The 22,638-nt window shown below is 42.9% G+C and overlaps 1 protein-coding gene across 5 annotated transcripts in view; it reads right to left on the reverse strand.

Moving 5' to 3' along the window:
- LOC137375802 (C-terminal-binding protein 1-like) overlaps window positions 1-22,638 on the reverse strand; it is a 108,603-nt gene that overhangs the window by 3,893 nt on the left and 82,072 nt on the right. For all 5 annotated transcript variants that reach the window (XM_068043273.1, XM_068043275.1, XM_068043271.1 and 2 more), the window contains 7 exons: window positions 20,710-20,864; window positions 12,769-12,913; window positions 10,626-10,832; window positions 9,621-9,835; window positions 8,156-8,286; window positions 2,369-2,496; window positions 1,081-1,198 (listed from right to left, as the gene is read on the reverse strand). In XM_068043273.1, the coding sequence (XP_067899374.1) occupies window positions 1,081-1,198; window positions 2,369-2,496; window positions 8,156-8,286; window positions 9,621-9,835; window positions 10,626-10,832; window positions 12,769-12,913; window positions 20,710-20,864 (1,099 nt within the window). The remainder of the gene's footprint in view (window positions 1-1,080; window positions 1,199-2,368; window positions 2,497-8,155; window positions 8,287-9,620; window positions 9,836-10,625; window positions 10,833-12,768; window positions 12,914-20,709; window positions 20,865-22,638) is intronic.

The raw sequence follows: 22,638 nt of genomic DNA on the forward strand, positions 1-22,638 counted from the left end.
TTATATCTAGAGGACCAAAATACAAGGGGTAGAAGACATGCTTTAGCTAAACAAAGCCCTGGCTAGACCACACCTGAGAGTACTGACAGCAGTTCAGGGCACCACACCTTAGGAAGGCTATATTGGCTATGGAGGGAGTGCAGTGTAGATTTACCAGAATGATACCCAGACTCTAAGGGTTAAATTACAAGGAGCGATTACACAAACTAGGGTGTATTCCCTGAAATTCAGAAGATTAAAGGGTGATTTGATTGAAGATGTTAAGGGGAACAGATAGGGTAGACAGAGAGAAATCATTTCGGTTGGTTGGGGAGTTTAGGAATAGGGGGCAGTCTAAAAATTAGAGGCAGACCTTTCAAGAGTGAAATTAGGAAGCACTTCTATGCACAAGGTACGGCAGAAGTTTAGAACTCTCTTTCACCAACAGAACTGATGGTAGATTAATTGTTAATTTTAAATCTGAGATTGATAGATTTTTGTTATTCAAATGTATTAGGGAATATGGGGCAAGGGTCAGCAATCAGCTCACTGAATGGCAGAACAGGTTCAAGGAGCTTAGTGGCCGATTCCTGTTCCTATGCAACCCACTGCTGTGGTGTAGAGTGCAAATTAATGCAGAAATAAATCTTTAATGTTGTCAGTAAAAGAAGATTGTAAAGAAAACCTGAACAGAGTTCATATGTTACAGGTTTTATATTTCAGCATTCACAATAATTAGCATAATCAGCCTAGGATGTACACAGCCCCAAGCTCATTGTACCCAAGTTGGAGAAATGTAGTTATGTAACATAATCTTTAATTGCATAAAATGCTCTCACTAAACTCTGACTAAGTTTTTGGTCACCACTTTACAATATCCTGTCCTTTGGCTTGGCATACATTTTGTCTGACCCCTGGGACCTCATCAATACTTTTCTACATTAAAAGCACCACATACCTGCAGGTTGTGATTGTTGTTCACTCAGATGAAGATAGATAGTATGAGTAGGGCGGTTCAGCAGGCATTACCCAGGCTTCAAAGCAGTGAGTACTTGCAGCCAAATGTCTCATTACTAATAAGCGACGAGGTCTCTTTCCTACCTGTAAGCTGCTCCATTCAGCTCAGGATGTACGGCCACGGGGTCGATGCCAGTCCACTGAGCAGCTGCTGCCAAATACTCTTTGTTCACACAGTTTTTCAAGGTATCCGGAATGCGGCCTGTGGAGAAGCAAACAACAGCAAATACTACAGCAGTAAAGTCAGTATTTGGTCAAATGCAGGATCCACCTTGTGCGGCAAGGCAGAACCACAGGTCAGTAGTCTGAGGCACTGTCAATAGGATGCAGGTTCGCCCCCACGGTCCCCGTACTCCCCTCGTCTTCCACCCCTCTACTTTCCATGAGGAATTCACCCAAGGTTACTCTTATACACCTCTCTGAAAGACACAAATCTAGCAATGGCAGAACCATGTTCACCTGCTCCCTCTCAGATAAGGTTTAACAGACAGTTCTTATTTAGGAGGGGGCTTTGGGGACGGAAGAAAGAGAAAAGGAAAGGCAGACTAGCTACTTCTATTTAATTTAACATCCCAAATAACTTTCTCACCCATTTGAAATTCTTGTTTCCTGTTCTAAACTGTAGCATTCACCCAGAATCTCATTTAGTCTAAATAAAAATGATCAGAAAAATACACTGCAGCATATAATAATTTTATAGTATTACAATTAAACTGCAGTCTTGTGATCGCAGAAAGTTGTGTTTTGTTACAAGAACGTTATCGAATTGCACATATCAGATCCTGCAAGACTCTACAGTATACTTCACACATATGCAGGTTTACGAATTGAAATCATGCGACATTGGTAACAGAAGATGAACATTAGATGAACTTCCCTGATCTGCAGTTTTACACCTTTACTAAAATAGGCAGAGGAATTTCACACAAAACTGTTAAATAAATTTAGCAAGTTTTGATTTGAAAACCGGTTTCAAAACCTACTATTGTTGTTTCAAAATTTCCAACTGGCATGAAATGCTACAAGGTGAGAGAAGATACAAACTTTTGGCGAAGCTTGTGCCGCACTCCTTTACTACCACAGGATGGCAGAAGAACACTTTGCAAGCTGTCAGCAAAAGCACACTACTGCCCTCTTATGGCAGAATAAGTACTTGACTAGCTCAACACGAGTGATTGATGCAATCGATTACTTGAGGTAGAGTTTTGTAACATTGCTCACAAATATATTGTAAACAGATTTGATAATTCAGGTAGTACATTATCAGTAACACACAACAGCACTAGCTCTGGACCTCCATTGTCCCGCCCAACTTTTCTTTCCTGCTCCTGAAGGCATTAATGCCCTTGCACAAGATGCAGCAATACAGTACCTGTGATAGCTCTGCGAATCTCTCGAGCCGCCTCCTCTCGCACTTCAATTGAAGCCTGCTCACTGTACCATGCAGTATGTGGGGTGCAGATAAGATTTGGTGCTTCCTTCAGGGGTCCCTGACTAAAGCTGGAAGACAAGAATAAATTAAACAAATAGAAATCTGGAAATAAAAAAAACAAAAATTCTGGGAAACAAATAAAAATCGGAGAGAAAAAGCAGGCAATATTTTGGAGGTAGACAGCAATGAGTCATTTTTTTTCCACCTGTGAACGGACTTGCTTTGTATTTCCAAAATGTTCTCCTTCAACTCCAGTAATACAATCACAATTTCACAATACAGACATGCATATGGTAAGAGAGCTGGAGGGGATGCTTCATGGAAACTGAAGTCTGTTACCTGCTCTCACCCAGACCTGCCCGTCACTGTGGTTAACATTCATTCCTAAATTTCAAATTAAAATTTCTGATCCTGCCAAGTGCTTAGAACTGTTCCAAAGTTCAAAACCCAGAGTTTTCTTCCTCACTCCTAGAATCATAAAATCACAGAATGGTTACAGCACAAGAGGCCATTCAGCCCTTCCTGTCTGTGCCAGCTCAGAGCAACTCAGCCAGTCGCACTCCTTGACTTTTTCCCCATAGCCCTGCATAAGTTTTCTCTTCAAAACATTATTCAATTCTCTTTTGAAAGCCACGATTGAATCTGCCTCCATCACACTCTCAGGCAGTGCATTCCAAGTCCTAACCACTTGTTCTGTTTAAAAAAAAGTTTTCCTCATATTGCCTTTGGTTCTTTGCCATTCATCTCAAATCTGTGTCTTCTAGTTCTCGACCGTTCCGCCAACGGGTACAGTTTCGCTCTATCTACCCTGCCCAGAACCCTCATGATTTTGAGCATCTATCAAATCTCTTCTCGACCTTCCCTTCTCTAAGGAGAGCAGCCCCAACTTTGCCAATCTACCCACGTAACTGAAGTTCTTTACCCTTGAAACCATTCTCGTAAATCTTTTCTGCACCCTCTCCAATGCCTTTAAATTCTTTCTAAAGTGTGATGCCCAGAACTGGACACAAAAAAGTCCAGTTGAGGCTGAACCAGTGTTTTACAAAGGTTCACCATAACATCCTTGCTTTAGTACTTCATGCCTCTATTTACAAAGCCAAGGATCCCATATGCTTCATTAATCACTTCCTCAACCTGCCCTGCCTCCTTCAACGATTTGTGCACATTTACCCCCAGGTCTCTCTGCTGCTGCACTCTTTTTAGAATTGCACCCTTTATTTTATATTGTGTCTCCTAGTTCTTCCTACCAAAATGTATTGCTTAACAGTTCTCTGCATTAAATTTAATCTGCTACATGCCTGTCTATATCCTCTTGAAGTCCATCACTATCGTCCTCATTGTTCACAATACTTGCAAGTTTGGTGTCATCCGCAAATTTTGAAATGGTGCCCTGCACAACTGAGTCAAGGTCATTAATATAGAATAAAAACAGTGGTGTTAGTGCCAACCCCTGGGGAATAGCACTGTATACTTTCCTCCAGACTGAAAAACAACCATTCACCACTACTCAGCAAACTTTGCATCGATGCTGCCCTGTCCTTTTTATTCTGTGGGTTTTAACTTTGCGGACAAGCCTGTTATGTGGCACTTTATCGAACACCTTTTGGAAGTCCACGAACATCACATCAACCACATTACCCTCATCAAAAAACTCCGTTACGTTAGTTAAATACAATTTGCCCTTAACAAATCCATGCTAGCTTTCCTTAATTTATCCACATCAGTCCAAGTGACTGTTAATGTTGTCCTGGATTATCGATTCTAAAATCTTTCCTACCACCAGGTTAAACTGTAGTTGCTAGGCTTATCCTTATACACGTTTTTGAACCAGGATGCAATTCTGCATACATAGCCTAACACCTCCTTTATCAATTTTTAGCCCATCCAGTGTCTTACCTACCTCCTCTGTCACTGTGACTGATTGAGACTTTGGCAGCATTTTCTTCCTTGGTAAAGACATATGCTCATTTAGCACCTCTGCCATGCCCTCTGCATCCATGCATAATTCCCCTTGATGGCCCCATCCATTTTACTATTTATATGCCTGAAGACGACTTTTGGATTCTGTTTTATGTTAGGTGCCAGTCTCTTATACTCTTGCTTTGCTTCTCTTATTCGCTTTTTTTACTTCCACTCTGAAACTTTCTATATTCACCCTGATTCTCACTTGTATTATCAACCTGACATCTGTCCCCTTTTTCTACTTGTTTTTTCTCTTGTCTATCATTCATGGCTTTGTTTGTCATACCTTCCCCCCTTGTGGGAATTAACCTCGACAGTACCTGAACCATCTTCTCTTTGTTGCCAACCTTTGATTCCAGTTTCCCTGGGCCAGATCGGTTCTCACTCCTCTGAAATTGGCTCGCCCCCCAATTAATTATGTTTACTCTGGACTACTCCTTGTCCTTTCCCATAGTTAATGTAAACCTCATAATAAATATGATCACTGTCCCCTAAATGTTGCCCATGTGACACTTGACCTACCTCATCCCTCAGAACCAGATTCAGCAATGCCTTCTTCCTCGTTGGACTGGAAACATACTGATCAAGAAAATTCTCCTGAACACATTTCAGAAACTCTTCTCCATCTCTGCCCTTTACACTATTACTATCCCAGTCTATATTAAGATAATTGAAGTCCATTATAACAACTCCATTTCGCACCTCTCTAATTTCCTTGCAAATTTGTTCCTCTATCTCATTCCCACTAGTTGGTGGGCTATAAGATACACCCGGTAGTGTAATGATACTGTCCTGATCCTGTAGCATTTTTTCCGGGAAGAATGCGGTGTGCCTTTATGGCTGGAAAGGGAGCCATACTGCTTTAAGGCAACAAGCTCCAAAAACTGAGTCAAAGAATGCATTCTTGTTGCCCAGATACAGCCATTCAGAGACCGATTCAAAGAGTGCATTCTCGTTGCCCGGGATACAGCCATTCAGGACCAGAGAACGAGATACACATTGTTACAATTTAATTTTGAACTGACTTATAGTGGAAACAGATTGTTCCAACGCAGAAACAGAGATAGCTGTGTGTTAGCACTTGAAAGGCCATTTAAACTGAAGGAAGAGAATTTAGTCTTTATTATTCTCTTTCAAAACTCAAAGTCAAGCCAAAACAGAGATCTGATAACTTAAACTGAAGGAAGGGAAGTTAGACTGAGACAATCTTTTCTCCCTCAAAAATTCTAAAGCCAAATTGATTAAAAAGTGTTTACAAGCTGTTAATTGTTGAAATTCATCGCTGGAGAAGGAAGGCATCAATTTCAACTTCTCACTATGGACTGTTCTACTGTTGAAGAACCTTTTTATTTTCCCCATTGGACGGCAGTGAGGACTTCAAGCAACCTTGGACTGTTCCACATCCGGCAGGAGCGTAAATCTGCAAGGACACTAATTCTTTCTATTTTAAATGCTGTTTATATCTTAGTAGTGTTTACGAATTTAGTTTTTCTAATTAAACAGTTAATTTGTTGATTTAAAGACACCTGGTTTGGTTAGCCTCATTCGGGGATTAATTGAGGGTACAATTTGGCTGGGTCCTTCTTTAATTTGGAAAGCTAAATGACATGTTAGGCAATCTGTGGAGGGACGGGACTGAATTAACAGTGTTTTTCTCCCACCACAATCAGAATCGTATATTTGATTGGGGGCTTTGACTTGAGTGGTCGGTCGTAACAATATCTTATTGTTTCTTAGTTTTAACCAAATAGTTTCTGTCCTTGACCACTCTAGGGCATCTTCTCTCTCCTGTACTGTAATGTTTTTCTTAAATCGATGCTGCCACCACTCCTCCTTTCTTTCCCCATCTTTTCTCAACACACTGTATCCAGCAATATTTGGTACCTAGTTCTGCCCTGAGCTGGAACTCCGTTACCACAATGACATATTGCCTCGTGTCTATCTGCACATACAGCCAACCTCCGTGTGTTGACATACATGCACTGTAAACCTAATTTAGACCTTACTGCCCACACCTAATGCCTTACTATTTCTTACTCTAGTGCTGTCTCTCCCAATCTTTTGTGCACCTTGTTTCTCCTTTCTAGTGTTACATCCTAGTTCTCATCCACCTGCCAAGTTAGTTTAAACCCTCTCCAATAGCACTAGCAAAGCCCTGCAAGGACATTGGCCCCGGCTCTGTTCAGGTGCAACCTGCACTGTCTGTACAAGTCCCACCTCCCCCAGAACTGGTCCAAATGTTCCAAGAATCCATAGCTCTCCCTCCTGCACCATCTTTCCAACCACATATTCATTTGTTCTATCGTCCTATTTCTACACTCACTAGCGCATGGTAGTGGGAATAATCTAGAGATTACTATCTTTGAGGTCCAGCTTGCTGGTCTCTTCCCCAGCTCCCAAAATAGTTCCTGCAGGACTTCATCCCTCTTTCTACCCATGTCTTTGTACTGTTGACTCCTGAAGGCAGGAACACATGAAGTAATGTTCCATACGTGCAGTCTTCCCTCTCATACATCAACTAGAAATTCTTTGCTCATTACACTGATCGTGTCAGTACACTATTCAACTGTGGAGTGCATGGATTTGTCCTTAATTGTAATTTACCATGAGTTTTGCTCAGCACTCAAAAGGTTGGCCGAAATTGAGAGTTTGATATAAAAGGGAACTTCAGGCCCAGACCTAGATACCATCGCTACTGTATCAAGTCTAGTATAGCTCTTTCATAATAAAGAAGAAATAATGTTTATATTTTATTTATATATCAAAGCACATTATATAAATAAAAATTCCCACAAGATGTTTAATGGAAATTACAAACAGAATCTTGGTTTTAACGAGGAAACATATCTTGTTATAAACAGGCATTTTTACAGACTGCATTTAACTTACTCGAGAACATAAAACTGCACGTTTACCCTCAACACGACATCATTCTCACAGACTATTGCTTTATACAATGCTACACAATCATTTGGATCTGTCTGGGTCTACACTGCAACACATTATTCTTGCAGGCCACTTGGGTTTACACTATTACATTGGGTTTACACTATTACACACCATTTTTCTGGTAACTGGTACAGCAACTGCACAGCACATGTAGTGGACCAGTTCATAACTGTCTCCCTCCAGAGGAGCTACTTGAATGGATTATAGCTTCTTTGAGGGCCAAGTCTGGTACTTTGCAGTCATACATCTGATCTTACTACATTTCTGCTCCCTATCTCTCCTGAAGGTGCAGACTCCCTGCTGGGGTATTACTCCACAAGTCCTAAATGCATCCCAGTATCTTACTTAAGTGGTTATTACTCATTTGTAAGCTTGGGCAGTGAGTAGCATCAGGCTATTTGACCATGTAGGGCATTACAAGAACCCAAACCTGTTCATACTAAAATTTACATATGCAATCCCAGCAGCAACTGCTGGATAGTGATCATGACTATTCAGCTTTCCACCCTCTTTATTCCTGGGGTCCCAAGGCCAATTCTAAGTGCTACTCCAGACGAGTTTAGTTAACTCAGTACAGAAGGGGACCGAATCCTGGGATCATCCTAATCTGCCGAGCTTAAATACTCACAGGCACTGGTGGGGAGGAAGACAGGTGTTGGGGGAGAAAAATATTCTTGTTCCACTTCTTCCTAATCACTCTCTCTTCCCCAACAGACAACCAATATAATTCAAGGAAGCCAATCATGCATGCTACCCGGTCTTGACCAACCCACCTCCCCTCCCTTTTAAAATGTCATCCTACGTGCGTTACCTCACCTGAAAGGTTCTGATTCGTGAACGTCTAAAGCAGCCCCTCGTATTCGTCCATCCTTCAGCGCCTGGGCCAGTGCTTTCTCGTCCACCAGCCCCCCTCGTGCTGTGTTCACCAGGAATGCCCCCTGACGCATCTATGGGTCAGATTCACAATATCAGTAACAGAAGCAATACAACATTACACCTGAAGAGTGACACTGATAGAACTAGTTTGCATCTAATCTATGAATTAATTTAACATAAAATGAAGCAACTAACTGTACAGCCAAATCAGCCAACTGAAACACAATAACGCACTGGAATATATAATGGAGATAGATGTACAGATTACTGCTCAATAAACCAGATGACACAATCAACTTCTATGAAAGTCCTTATGCATTCAATGACACTAAATAGTTACCATCTGAACTGACAGCTAGTGTCAGCAGGAGAGACCCAAACAGAATTAATGCTATTCAAAACTCAGACTGCGCCTATAAAGAATTAATTGCCAACAAGAGGGAGTGATTTAGACATCATATAATCTCTATTCAATTAACTGATTTCACAAACTACCTAATTTTCAATTAGCGATTTGGCAATTCATTGAGTATTCAATTAACTGATTTCAACAATCTATTAAATTACAAAAATAGTAATGGACACAGTGGTAACAGATAATTCTGACAGATATGGCATTAGTGGTCAATGATGCATTATGGGCATGAAGACTAAGTGCAGCGCCCTCTTTCCAAACTGTCAACTTGCACATGAGGTTAGTTAACTCAGTACAGATAAGGGACCAAACTTGCGATTTCCACAGTCTGTATGGTTCAATTAGTAATTGAGCTACAGGAGATCATCAGGTGATTATGCTGTGGGTAGAAGTCTCAGCTTAGTATGGGTACATTGCTGGAATAATCCAGAAAATGAGAGTTTAAACCCCACTATGGCAGTTCAAGTATTTGAATTCAGTTTAACAAAAATTCTGGAAATAAAAATCAAAGTGATCACAAAGCTGTTAGATTGTTGTAAAAGCTCAATTGGTTCACTAACGTCCATTAGGATAGGAAACCTGATGGCCTTACCTGGTCTGACTCTAGTCACACATCAACATAGTTGATTCTTAACAGTCTGAAGAGGCCTAGCAAGATCATTTGTACCGAACTGCTACAAAAAAATAAAACCATTCTTTCAGCAGTTCAAGGAGGACTTTAGGAAATGCCAATAAATGCCTGCCTTTACAGTGATGTCCACATTTCGAGAATGAATATAAAAACCTTCCCTGAAGCTAAATCACCTAATGTTTATTCTCATTTGACAGAAATTTAGGGATTTTGTGTTTTAAAAAAAAAAATTCAGAAAATGTACCAATATCACACTTGCATTTAAACAATACAAGTATCTCCAAGGGTATCACACATGAATTAAGTGTTTTTTTTGCATGACATACAAACATAGTAATGCACAAGACCCTGCCCTCTACCTGTTTGATGGTGAAGTCATTGATGAGATGGTGATTGTGCTCATTTAGACTGCAGTGCAGGGTCACACAGTCACTGTGAACCAGCAGGTCCTGTAAGGTGCTTATTCTCTGGAGGCCAAGTGACTTTTCCACTCCATCTGGCAGGTACGGATCATAGAAAATCACATTAAATCCAAAAGTTTTCGCCCGCAAAGCCACTGCCTGCCCAACACGGCCTGCAACAGAAAAGGGTCACATGAGACATTTTCACCCTCGTCTATTAAAAAGAAATACCACTCCACCTTGATGGCCAAGTTGGGAAAATGCACAGAACAAGAAGTCCCAGCGACAATTGCAGGCCTGTGTGGAGTTAGCCGAGCTCAGCTGGGGTAGAAGTTGGGGTAGGATTGGTCACTGACCACCATCTAGTAACCACAGGAGACCAAGTATGCAGCAAAGGGCATGACCGATCAGAACACTATGCTGGCGAGGTGGTCTGCATCCTTCTGTTTAACTGTCGTTTTTTCCACTAGGGTCCTTGGCTGCAAGAAGCTGCTTTTGCTTAGCCACTTTTGAATGCTTGTTTCTACCTGCCTATCCTCCACCCCTTTGAACTATTCACATATTCTGCGTGTGGATGTGTCATTGATTTCTCATTTTATACCTATTATCTCATGCTATTACATAAGCCATTAAATCAACCCCTTTCCACTTAAGCACTTTGCAGGCTCAAGCTATTCAGCTGGGGTGGGGGAGATGGGGTGTGGGTGGGAGTCTTTTCCCCTTATTCTGCTCCATTTTAAAAGCTGTTAGTAATATCTTTCAGTTTTGACAGAGTCCACACTCAAAACATCAAATCATCTGTTCTCTCCACAGATGCTGTCTGACCTGCAAAGCACTTCTGCAATTTCTTTTCCACACGTTAGCACCAACGCCCACAGAGTTATAAGATGACCTGCAGAAAAGGGAGAGAAGCGGGTGGGGAGAGGGAGGGAGTAATAGTTATGCAACATCCCTCTAACATACCCAGGCCAATGATGCCCAGAGTCTCTCCACGGATTCGAGCTGCTCCTGCCGCTACTTCTCGGATTTGTTCAACACTCGACACCCTTGTCCCCTCTCGCAAAGCCTGGTGGAGCCACGTTGATCGTCTGTAAAGGTTCAATATGTGACACAGTGTCGAGTCTGCCGTCTCCTCTACCGATGATGAGGGAATGTTACACACCGCAATCCCTGTAGCATGGAAGAAAGGAGTCGTAAATTAAACATTACCACTAAATGCCCGTAATCTTGCCAGTTATCAGATTACCATATTCCCTATCAATGTTATCAATCAAGTCAACTTCACTAGCATTACTAATTGGGATGGGAAAACTTCTCAGTTGGAGTTAACAAATCTTTTAATTTAAGCCAGGGGACGTCAGTGCTGGGGAATGGACCCCTTTTCATACTGTATTGCACCAACCACATACAAGCAAACAGAGCGGGTTAGGCACAGAACTGAGCTCCATCTGCACAATATCAGGCACTGCTAAGTAATGTGTTGCACAGGTTACCCACAATGTAGTGCTCCCCACCATGTTGCCCCGAACAGGCTAGGGGTGTTCAATCTACAGCCTCCAGACAGGAAATTTGGCTATTCAGCCTACAAAGACAAAACCTGGATGTAAACTCCTCGCTCCCCACAATGTTGCTGCCAGTCCCTACCATTTGCTGCCACTCCAAATACATTCCAGTTACAACACAAAATTAGGCTACTCAGAAAAACACAGTCCAGCAAATAGTTCTGGTCACATTTACTTGCCCTGCTCTCGGATCTCTTCAACCCCTTTTCCTTCATCCACCCATCTAGCTAATCTTGAATGTTGACATAGCTTCTGTATCAACCAGCAATCCTGGAAGTGAATTCTATAGCATCAACTTTCCGTGGACAAAGTTTCTCCTGTCTACTGCTCTAAATTTCTTGCATGTAATCTTGCGTCAATGGCTACTCTTTTTTTGATCCCTCAAATTAAAAGTCTGCTACTACTGTGCCTCATCTTTTCATAATTTGAAACATGATTAAAACAGAGATTATGGGGCAATGAAATGAAAATAAAACCAATTTCTTTGTATTTATATTTCCTCATAACAGGCAGCATCCTCGTGAATCTGTGCTATACCCTATTGAACCTTGTTGCAGCAAGTATGAATGTCACCTTGAACTGGCTGGGGAGAGGAAAGGCAAAGAGCAAAGTGTTAAAGCATCAAGAGAACATGAAAAAGTTAATAAACTCTAGGCCATTTCAAATAGGTTTTTGTTGGTGGCATTCTACAATTTTCTTTTCTATATAGCCATTAGGTTCCATGATTAAACAAAGTGACTGCTCCACACTCTCGTGTCAGATGCTGTGCCTTAATCACTGCTCGTTGAATTTTACGATAATTGCTGTGTGCGATATTACTGCTCACTAAGGAGCAGTGTACTGCTGGAGTACAGATTCAGTTTTGGCCAGCATGGACATTTTCATACGATACCCTAAGTGGTTGGACTACAAAGAGCGGACAGTGCTAGTAGTGGCAAGTTTAGCTGGATAGCGCTGAGATTTCCAGACAATCTGTTCAAAATCTACACTAGCCAGGAGGGCTTGCAGTGGACTTGCTCCAAGGTGCTAAACAGAATTGTGTCAATGGTACCTGGGCAAAAGTCTGTTTAAATCTTACCTTTCCTACTGGGAATTCCCTCATTGTGCACTCATCCCCTCTCCCAATAGTGGGGCAAGATCTGGAACTCACCCGTCAGGCCAAACGGAGGACGAAAGGTCGTCTCTCACCATTCGAAGGTATAACACAGAGCTCCAGTATGCCACCCCAAGATGAAGAAAAAGTCAGTGCTATAGGGGAAAACACTGAATGCAGCAACAGGGGAATAACAGTCACAATTAAATCAATGTTAGTCATGAAAATCAACAGATAATACAAATTTGGTACACTGAGCAACCCTCAGATACATCGAACAGGACACGCATCTGCCATATTGACTGCACTGTGCATTAACAAGGCGTCCATCAGCCACCATATGACTAATCACTAGGGCAGCACAATAGTCTGGTGATCACCGTTTTGTTGGGAGTCGCCTCAATTCTCCTCCACCTTGCAACTCTAAGTGGACTGCAGACCAACCCCTTACCCAAATCTGCAGCCGATTTGATGTCGACGTTGTCGTAGCCACTGCCGATCCTGACAATAATTCGAAGTGCTTTGAATTTCTCGAGGTCCTCTCTTGTTAATGTAATGGTGTGGTACATCAGGGCACCCACTGCTTCATTCAGTACCTGCAATGAGAGTCCACAATCAGTTTGAAATTGTTTTCCCCATGTACACCTAAGTGGGCACAGCAAAGGTACAGGTGCAGAGCTCACAACTCTGTCTCTACAGTCTACTCTTGTTAATTCAGTCACTTTTACTGGAAAAAAACTCCTGAATTATCCAATACAATACAAATTAAGCAATTTTAATAAAATAGAGTCAGGAGATAGGTTTGCTGTTGCACAATTTGAATTAAGATCATTCAAAATAAGTAATTTCAAATTGAAAACTGTTTCCACTTTCGCTCCCCTATACACAGCTCAGAGTTGACCTGTGCACCTGCATCCAGAAAAGCACTGGCTCTTGCTGGGTGCAGTTCTACAGGCTCAAGTCACCCTCTAGCAATTTGCCTAAAGGAGCGCAATATTCTTAATTCATCTCTTTCAACATCTGTCACCAGTAGAGACTTGCGACAATCTCTATCCACCATCATTTCACACTCTCCAAGCAATTTACATTTGACAGAACCTAGAAGTCTTCGAACTGAGCCAATATAAAAACGACCCAAGCCACTACTGTGAAAACATAAGCACACACAGCTTATCAAGCTGCATGAAAATTTCATACATTATACTTCACTGAAATGCCAATGACAACGCAGCACAAAAATAAAGTTAGCTATGATGCAATTTATTTTCTTACAGGCCATATGATGGCAAACAATGACCTCATAAAAAGAGAATAAAATACCACTGGCAGTTTTATCAAACATTCTGTGCTAATTTCAGTCCCAGAGCTCTGGCTGGCAACACAAATATGACAGTCACATCCAATAATTCGTCCCTTGCACATTAATTCCAGTTAATCACAACAAAGGAAATTCATCCCCTTCAGCGGGGCTACACAAGATTAGGTTCAAAATTATGCTAACTTTGCTAGGTTCTCAAGGCCAACAGGAATACATTTCTTACCCACAGGTTAGTGGTACCAAATAGGAAACAGTCTGACTTAACACTTTCTGCATGTGTGGAAGATGTGCTGATTTTTTGTTTTGAGTAGACAGTTTACAATGGTCATTGCAAAAGTGGCAGAAGAGAAAACATAAGACTGGAATTTTACTGTAACCAATACTATCAGTTTCACTCCATTGGCAGCACAAATGTCTCAAAGAATAAATTAAATTGCTTTTATATAGTACAAATGCAAAATACTGCAAATGATGCTGCTGAGGGTGCAGGTAGATGAGAAATAGGGGGCCAAGGATCAATCCTTAAGGGACACCAGAGGTAATGATACTGGAGCAGGAAGCGAAGCTGTTACAGGTGTTGCTCTATCGACAACTGGATAGACAAGAATGGAACCAGGTGAGGGCAATCCCACCCAACTGATCAACAGTGGAGAGGCATTTGTGGAGGATGGTGTGGTAAGTGTGTCAGAGGTTGCAGGCACGTTGAGAAGGATAAGGAGGGATAGTGCACCATGGGCATCATAACACAGGATGTTACCATATAAATAACAGAAAATGAGGGAACATGCAGGTCAGCAGCATCTGCAGGAAGAAACAGTTAACATTTCATGCTAATGACCCATCATCAGCACTGATTCTGGGTCACTGGCTTGAACTATAACCCTATGTGATCTTGGTGTGCAATATGGCTGCTGTATTTGTCCGCTTGATGGACAATACATTTTAAAATTGGAGGTGGAAGCAGTTCGAGCTGTTCCTCAGAGACATAATTGGCATGACTGCAAGTCTTTTTTTCTTTTTAACTCAAACTGGTGTGAACCTCAAGCCCTCAGAGTTGATTGTCCATAAGATCCACCTCCTATTCTCAAGTCTATTCCCACCACACTACTGACCACCCAACTTTTCTTTTCCGGTCCCCATGTTGTCTGATACTGTCGACAGCCTGATACTGTCCGCTCTCCTTTCAAATCTACCATCACCCCACACCTCAAAAATCACACCCTTGACCCCATTGCCCTTGCAAAATAGCACCCCATCTCCAGCCTCTGTTTCCCCTCAAATCTGTGCCAATCTTTCCTCCAACACCATGTCTGAATGTCTCCAACTCAGTTTTCCACCTCTGTTGCAGCACTGAAATAGCACAAATAACATCCTGTGTTACGATGCCCATGGTGCACTATCCCTCCTTATCCTTCTTAACGTGCCTGCAACCTCTGACACACTTACCACACCATCCTCCACAAATGCCTCTCCACTGTTGATCAGTTGGGTGGGATTGCCCTCACCTGGTTCCATTCTTGTCTATCCAGTTGTAGAGAGAGCAACACCTGTAACAGCTTTGCTTCCTGTTCCAGCATCGTTACCTCTGGTGTCCCTTAAGGATCGATCCTTGGTCCCCTATTTCTAATCTACCTGCACCCTCAGCAGCATCAGAATACATCTCAGATCCAACATGTACGCTGATGACACCCAGCTCAACCTTACCACCACCTCTCTCGACTCCTCCACTGTCTCTGATGGCATGCTGCTTGTCTGACATCCAATACTGGATGAGCAGAAATTTTCTTCAATTAAATATTAGGAAGACCAATGCCATTGCCTTCGGTTCCCACCACAAATTCCATTTTTTTTTCGTTTGTGGATGTTGCTGGCTAGGCCAGCAGTAATTGCTCATCCCTAATTGCCCTTGAAAAGGTGGTGGTGAGCTGCCTTCTTGAACGGCTGGAGTACTTGGGGTGTAGGTACACCAAAAGTGCTGTTAGGAAGGGAGTTCCAAGAGTTTCACCCAGCCTCGGTGAAGGAATGGCGATTATAGTTCCATGTCAGGATGGTGTGTGACTTGTAGGTGGTGGTGTTCCCATGCATCTGCTCCCCTTGACCTTCTAGGTGGTAGAGGCCGTGGGTTTGGAAGGTGCTGTCGAAGGAGCCTTGGTGAGTTGCTGCAGTGCATCTTGTAGATGGTACATGCTGCTGCCACTGTGTCGATGGTGGAGGAAGTGAATGCTGAAGGTGGTGAATGGGGTGCCAAACAGGCTGCTTGGTCCTGGATGGTGTTGAGCTTCTTGAGTGTTGTTGGAGTATTCCATCACACTCCTGACTTGTAGATGGTGGACAGGCATTGGGGAGAGAGGAGGCGAGTTACTCCTGCAGAATTCCCAGTCTCTGACCTGCTCTTGTAGATGCAGCACTTATGCGGCTGGTCTTGTTCAGTTTCTGGTTACTGGTGACCCCCAGGATGTTGATAGTGGGGGATTCAGCAATGGTAATGCCACTGAACGTCAAGGGGAGGTGGTCATTGCCTGGCACTTGTGTGGTACGAATGTTACTTGCCACTTATCAGCCCAAGCCTGGATGTTGTCCAGGTCTTGCTGCATACAAACATGGGCTGCTTCAGTATCGAGGAGTCACGAATGGTGAACATTATGCAATCATCAGCAACCATCCCCACTTCTGACCTTACGATGGAGGGAAGGGCATTGACGAAGCAGCTGAAGATGGTTGGGCCGAGGTCACTACCCTAAGGAACTCCTAACAATGATGTCCTGGGGGACCTCCAACAACCACAACTACATTCCTCTGTGCTAGGTATGACTCCAATCAGTGGAGAGCTTTTCCCCTGAATCCCATCGACTCCAGTTTTGCTAGGGCTCCTTGATGCCATACTCGGTCAAATGCTGCCTTGATGTCAAGGGTCGCCACTCACGCCTCGCCTTTTGAGTTCAGCTTTTCTATATATGTTTGGGCCAAGGTTGTAATGAGGGCAGGAGCTGAATGGCCCTGGCAGAATCCAAACTGAGCATCGATATGCAGGTTATTGCTGAGCAAATGCTTCTTGATAGCACTTTCAAAGACCCCTTCCATCACTTTCCTGATGTTCGAGAGGAGACTGATGGAGTCATAATTGGCCGGGTTGGACTTGTCCTGCTTTGACTTGTCCTGCTTTTTGTGCACCGGACATACCTAAGCAATTTTCCACATTGCCGGGTAGTTGCCAGTGTTGTTGCTGTACCTGAACAGTTTGGCCAGGGGAGCACTATTACCAAAATGTTGTCAGGGCCCATAGCCTTTGAGGTATCCAGTGTCTTAAGCCATTTCTTGATATCACAGGGAGTGAATTGGATTGGCTAAAGATCTGTGATGTTGGGGACCTCAGGAGGAGGCCGAGATGGATCATCTACTCAGCACTTCTGGCTGAAAATGGATGTAAATGCTTCAGCCTTGTCTGATGCACGAAGGATGGGGATATTTGTGGAGCCTCCTCCTCCTTTCAGTTGGTTAATTGTCCACCACCATTCATGACTGGATGTGGCAGGACTGCAGAGCTTAGATCTAATCCACTGGTTGTGGGATCTGTCAAAAAAACCCTATATAAATTAGAAATATCAATTTCATTGGTTGGAAACTTACACTTTTCATAGAAAAAAATCCGACAGTAACTTTTTAAAAACTAGCAGCCAAGATGGCCACTGCAACTTACACCTGAAACACCAGGTGATTGAACTGGAGACAAAAAGTCTAACAAGAAGCGCAGCCAGGACAATTGTTTGTTCTAATTGATTGAATTATCTAAAAGGGCTTCATTAGCACAGCAATCAATCCTCACACATTGACTTTGAAAGAGCCAACCCCTTCCAAGTGTGAACTGGCATCCCGGGGTGTGTGGAACCTTGAATTTCATTGGAAGGTTCCAAAAGACCTCATTAAAAACAAAGGGGATTGAGAGAACCATGTGATTATCTGTCCATCTCGGAAGAAACTGGGAGTTGTTACACGGAAAAAGAGGCAAGCAGTAACAAAGTGTGCAGCGGCAGAAAGCTGCATGCTTCCCTTTCTCTTTCTTTCTTTCCCCAGAAAACAAAGTTTGAAAACCATCTGCGACTGGGGGACCCTCTAAGCCTACAAACTGCTACAGCCAGCGACAAGGGGAAGAGAGCCAACTGCAATTCTGCCTTCAAGCAAACCCTGAGCAAAGCTTTGCTCTTTGACCAGTGAGGACTTCAAGAATACAGCTTCAGCCAATGACTACCGGATCATCTGCTTTACAGACTGTGTATTTAAGATCCATTTATTCTGGACTTTAATCCAACCACCAAATCTATTTTTCCTTCTGCAATCTATTTGTGTGAGATTCTCATATGAATGTGTAGCATATTTTTAAATCGGGTTAGAGTGTTATGATAAACTTACCTCTTGTTTAAACTCAAGAAAACCTGTCCAATTGGTTCTTTCACAATCACAATAAAGGTAAAAGGTAAAACACTCAGAGGTGGTCAGCACAACCACTGCATAAAAGGATTAAACCCTGTTGTGGTCAAAGAGGAGGAAAGACGCGAGGGGAGCCTGCAACCCCCTCCGCACCTGGCTGTAACAGATCGCTTAGCCCTTTCTATTACATGCTGCTTCCGCTGTTTGGCATGCACGTAGTCCTGTTCTGTAGCTTCACCAGGCTGACACCTCATTTGAGGTATGCTTGGTGCTGCTCCTGGCATGCCCTCCTACACTCTCTATTGAACTAGGGTTGGCTCCCCGGCTTGATAGCAATGGTAGAGTGCGGGATATGCTGGGCTATGACATTACAAATTGTGGTTGAATACAATTCTGCTGCTACTAATGGCCCACAGCGCCTCATAGATGCCCAGTTTTGAGTTGGTGATGGACATTGAAGTGCCCCACCCATGTACATTATGTGCCCTTGCTACCTTCAGTGCTTCTTCCAATTAGTGGTTAACACAGAGAAACACTGATTCATTAGCCGAGGGAGGGTGGTAGGTGGTAATCAGCAGGAAGTTTCCTTGCCCATGTTTGACCCGATGCCATGCGACTTCATGGGGTTCGGAGTCAATGCTGAGGACTCCCAAGGCAACTCACTCCCGACTATATATCACTGTGCCGCCACCTCTGCTGGGTCTGTCCTGCTGGTGGGACAGGACATACCCAGGGATGGTGGTGCTGTCTGGGATATTGTTTGTAAGGTTATGATTCCATAAATATGACTATCTCAGGCTGTTGCTTGGCTAGTCTGTGGGACAACTCCCTCAATTCTGGCACAAGCCCCCAGATGTTGGTAAGGAGGACTTTGCAGGTTCAACAGGGCTGAGTTTGCCGTTGTCATTAGTGGGGCCTACGTCAATGCCAGGTGGTCTGTCTGGTTTCATTCCTTTTCTTAGACTTTGTAGCGGTTTGATGCAACTTCGTAGCTTGCTCGGGCATTTAAGAGTAAACCACATTGCTGTGGGTCTGGAGTCATATGTAGGCCAGACCAGGTATGGACAGCAGATTTCCCTCCCTAAAGGACATTAGTGAACCAGATAGATTTTTACAACAATCGACAATGGTTTCATGGTTACCATTAGACTAACTTTTAGTTCAAGATTTATTCACAGATTTCAAATTCTACCATCTGCCGTGGTGGGTTTCAAACCCGTACCCCCGGAGCATTAGCCTGGGGCTCTGGGTTACTAGTCTAGTGACATTACCACTACGCCACCACCTCCCCATTCCCTAGCCACCAACTCCCTCCCCCTCCACAGTTTCTGGCTGAAGCCGAACCAGACTGTTGGCAATCACATTATCCTATTTGCTTCCGGCCCCATATCTTTGCCATCACCAAAACTTACTACTTGCACCTCTGACAGCACAGACAGGCACAAGGATTCTCCATATCCACGGCATTCTTTCAGCAAGATGCATTTCCCAGCAAGAAACTTGTGCCATGCTCCCCAAAAGCAGCAGCAATGGCATTCAAAACCAGTCTATGGCATAATTACTGCATAACCTGGCGAGCAGGTTGTAGAATTCCTCAATACAATTTTGCCTTATTAGCCAAGTGCTTATAGACATTCCAGTGTATAGACCAGATTCGATAATAGTTAGAGACAGTTCTTCAAGTCATATTTTGTGTAAAGGTTTTAACAGACAACTGCAAAATATAGCTGCTGCTGTCACCATCTGTGCCTCTGCTAATTCCTCAAAGCAACTGCTGGGCTTGCAGTTACTGTGCTCCATCTCACCCTTCGACACAAAATTCTTTCTTGGAAAAAATGATATGCAAATAACCCAATTATCTTTCATTCGTCAGCTCCTGAAGGTACCAACTCATTGCTCATGAGAACAAATCCCAACACAGTCCAAACAAAGATCAGCAGATATGCAACCAAAGGAGGCATCACAGCCAAACCACTCCTGCCCTCATCTGACATCCACACAGCATGCTTAGTAGCAGGCATTACTAACCACAAGTCAAAAGCACAAAAGTCCCTCTCCCTCTAAATTCTCATTAGGACCAACTAACACAATAGACCAGAGAATACAATTCCATTTTATTCTTTCACATCGGTCTATTGAGTCATGTAGCATCCACAGGCAAGACGATGGGGATCTTGCTCCCAAGCTTTCACCAAAATAACTTTTGAGACGGCTCTTTGGCAACATCGACAACATACTGAGATGTGACTCAAAAGGAAATTTTCCCACTCTCGGAAGGAGGTTATCTACAACTTCCAAAGCAGTAGCATGAAAAATAAATATTCAGCAGTATTGTAATTGTGTTTATCTTTCTGCACTTAAATATACCACCACACCCTTATTAAAAAAAAATTAAATTCCAGAAAAACACCCAAGAGCAAAAGCATGTTGTAACACCAAATCCAGAGTTGCCTTCCCCTCAAAATCTCTAATATAATTACCAGTGAACATCTGTACCTATGCTACTTAGCTATGTAACATTTATTCACTACACTGGTGACACTGAATTAAACATTTCATTCTCTTCAAACAGCCAGGTAGGTTCGACTGTAGATGAACAGGAAAGGAAAACGTCCAGGGCAAACCCAGTGACTATCAGAATGTCCTTACCTTCTCGTGTATCTCCTGAGTAGACTGTGCATCACAGAATGCCACTGTTGCAACGTCTTTCAGGACTGGCATCTCCACAGTGCAATCCCGGCCATCCAACAGCGCCACTAAGGGGCGCGGGTGCATTGGGCCATTTAAAATAGGAGGACGAATGCCTGGAAACAGATGGAACATGGATCAATGATTCCACCAACCCACAAGAATAGTCAGTTTCTTTGTAGTTGATTTACTGCGAATCCAGCAGCATTCTTGCTTCCCTTGTCTGAACCATTCTCAATGCTTCTTTCACTTTTGAAAATAGGCTTTCAAGTGCCAACTTGACTCAGTAATAGCATTCATGAGTCAGAGTCAAATGGCCATGGGTTCAAACCCCATACCAGGAACTTTGGTACACAATCTAGGCTAACACTCCAGTGCAGTGCCAAAGGAGTGCTGCACTGACGGAGGTGTCAACTTCTGGATGAGACATTAAATCAAGGTCCTCTCTTCCCTCTCAGGTGGGCATAAAAGATCCTTAAACACTCTTCGAAAAGCAGGGCCGTTCTCCCTTATGTCCTGGCCAATATTTATCCCTCAAACAGCTTTACTTAAACAAATGACTTGATCATTCTGATTCCTGTTAGTGGGAGTTTTCTGTGTGCAAAGTGACTGCTGGGCTTCCTGCATTACAACAGTGACTACAATTCCGAAGAACTTAATTGGCTGCAAAGAGCTTCTGGGAAGTCCCAAGATGGTGAAGGTACAACTAATATACATATAAATGCAAGTCATTCTTTTAATTTAATGCTGCATATTATGGTTCTGGTGTGATAATCTATTTCCTCAAATTGATCCTACCAACTAACACTAGTTACAAACCAATAACCACTAGAATGCTACCCCAGTTTTATATAGCTTAAAATACTCTTCCCAGACACGACCAAAGTTTGTAAGGCCTTAGAACAAACAGCATAGCATTTTCAGATCAAGTGAACACTTCAAAATCTTCGTTTACCCCACATAATATTTTAATACAAGTCTCAGCGACAGTGCTAGTCTGTTGTTCCTAAAAGCACTACGCCCAAAGCTGGATACATGACTTTAGGTAATTTCGATCTGCCATTTATCTGCCCAGATGTTAAAGCAGCTGTGGGTTGCTGAACCATAGCTTTTGCCTCAGAACACACATCCTCTCTTCCTTTGCAACCTGGCATCTTCCTGAAACAGAAGACTTTCTAGTAGCAGTAGTCAACATCATTAACATTGCAAATACTGGGAAGGGTCCAGATTGACCCCAGGAACATCCACTATCCTACTAGAAGTGTTACCATCTATAACTAATTGGGTGTTTTACATCCCAACTATGTTTCAACACAAGTGAGCAGACTCAAACTCAATTAGCAAAGGTTTTCTCCTAAGTCACTTGTTATCTCAAATAATGGATATAGCGAGGGGGCATCTGTAATTGGCAGAGTTTCACAAAAGTCAAATGCATTGAGAATCACAGAATTGTTACAATGCAGGAGGACATTCAGCCCATCGTGTCTGCACCAGCTCTCCAAACGAGCAATTCACTTAGCGCCATTCCCCTGCCTTCTCCCCATAACTCTGCACATTCTTTTTCAGATAACTGTCTAATTCCCTTTTGAATGTTTCAACTGAACTTGCCTCCACCACACTCCCAGGCAGTGCATTTCAGACTTTAACCATTCGCTGCGTGAAAAATTTTCCTCGTGTTGCTTTTGCACCTTTTACCAATTACTTTAAATCTGTGCCCTCTCATTCTCGAACATTTCACAAGTGGAAACAGTTTCTCCCCAAGCACTCTGTCCAGACCCCTCATGATTTTGAATACCTCTATCAAATCACCTCTCAGCCTTCTTTACTCCAAGGAAAACAGTCCTAACTTCCTCAATCTGCATACATAACTGAAGTTTCTCATCCCTGGAA

The sequence above is a fragment of the Heterodontus francisci genome, chromosome 12, assembly GCF_036365525.1.
Source record: "Heterodontus francisci isolate sHetFra1 chromosome 12, sHetFra1.hap1, whole genome shotgun sequence".
Classification (NCBI taxonomy): domain Eukaryota; kingdom Metazoa; phylum Chordata; class Chondrichthyes; order Heterodontiformes; family Heterodontidae; genus Heterodontus; species Heterodontus francisci.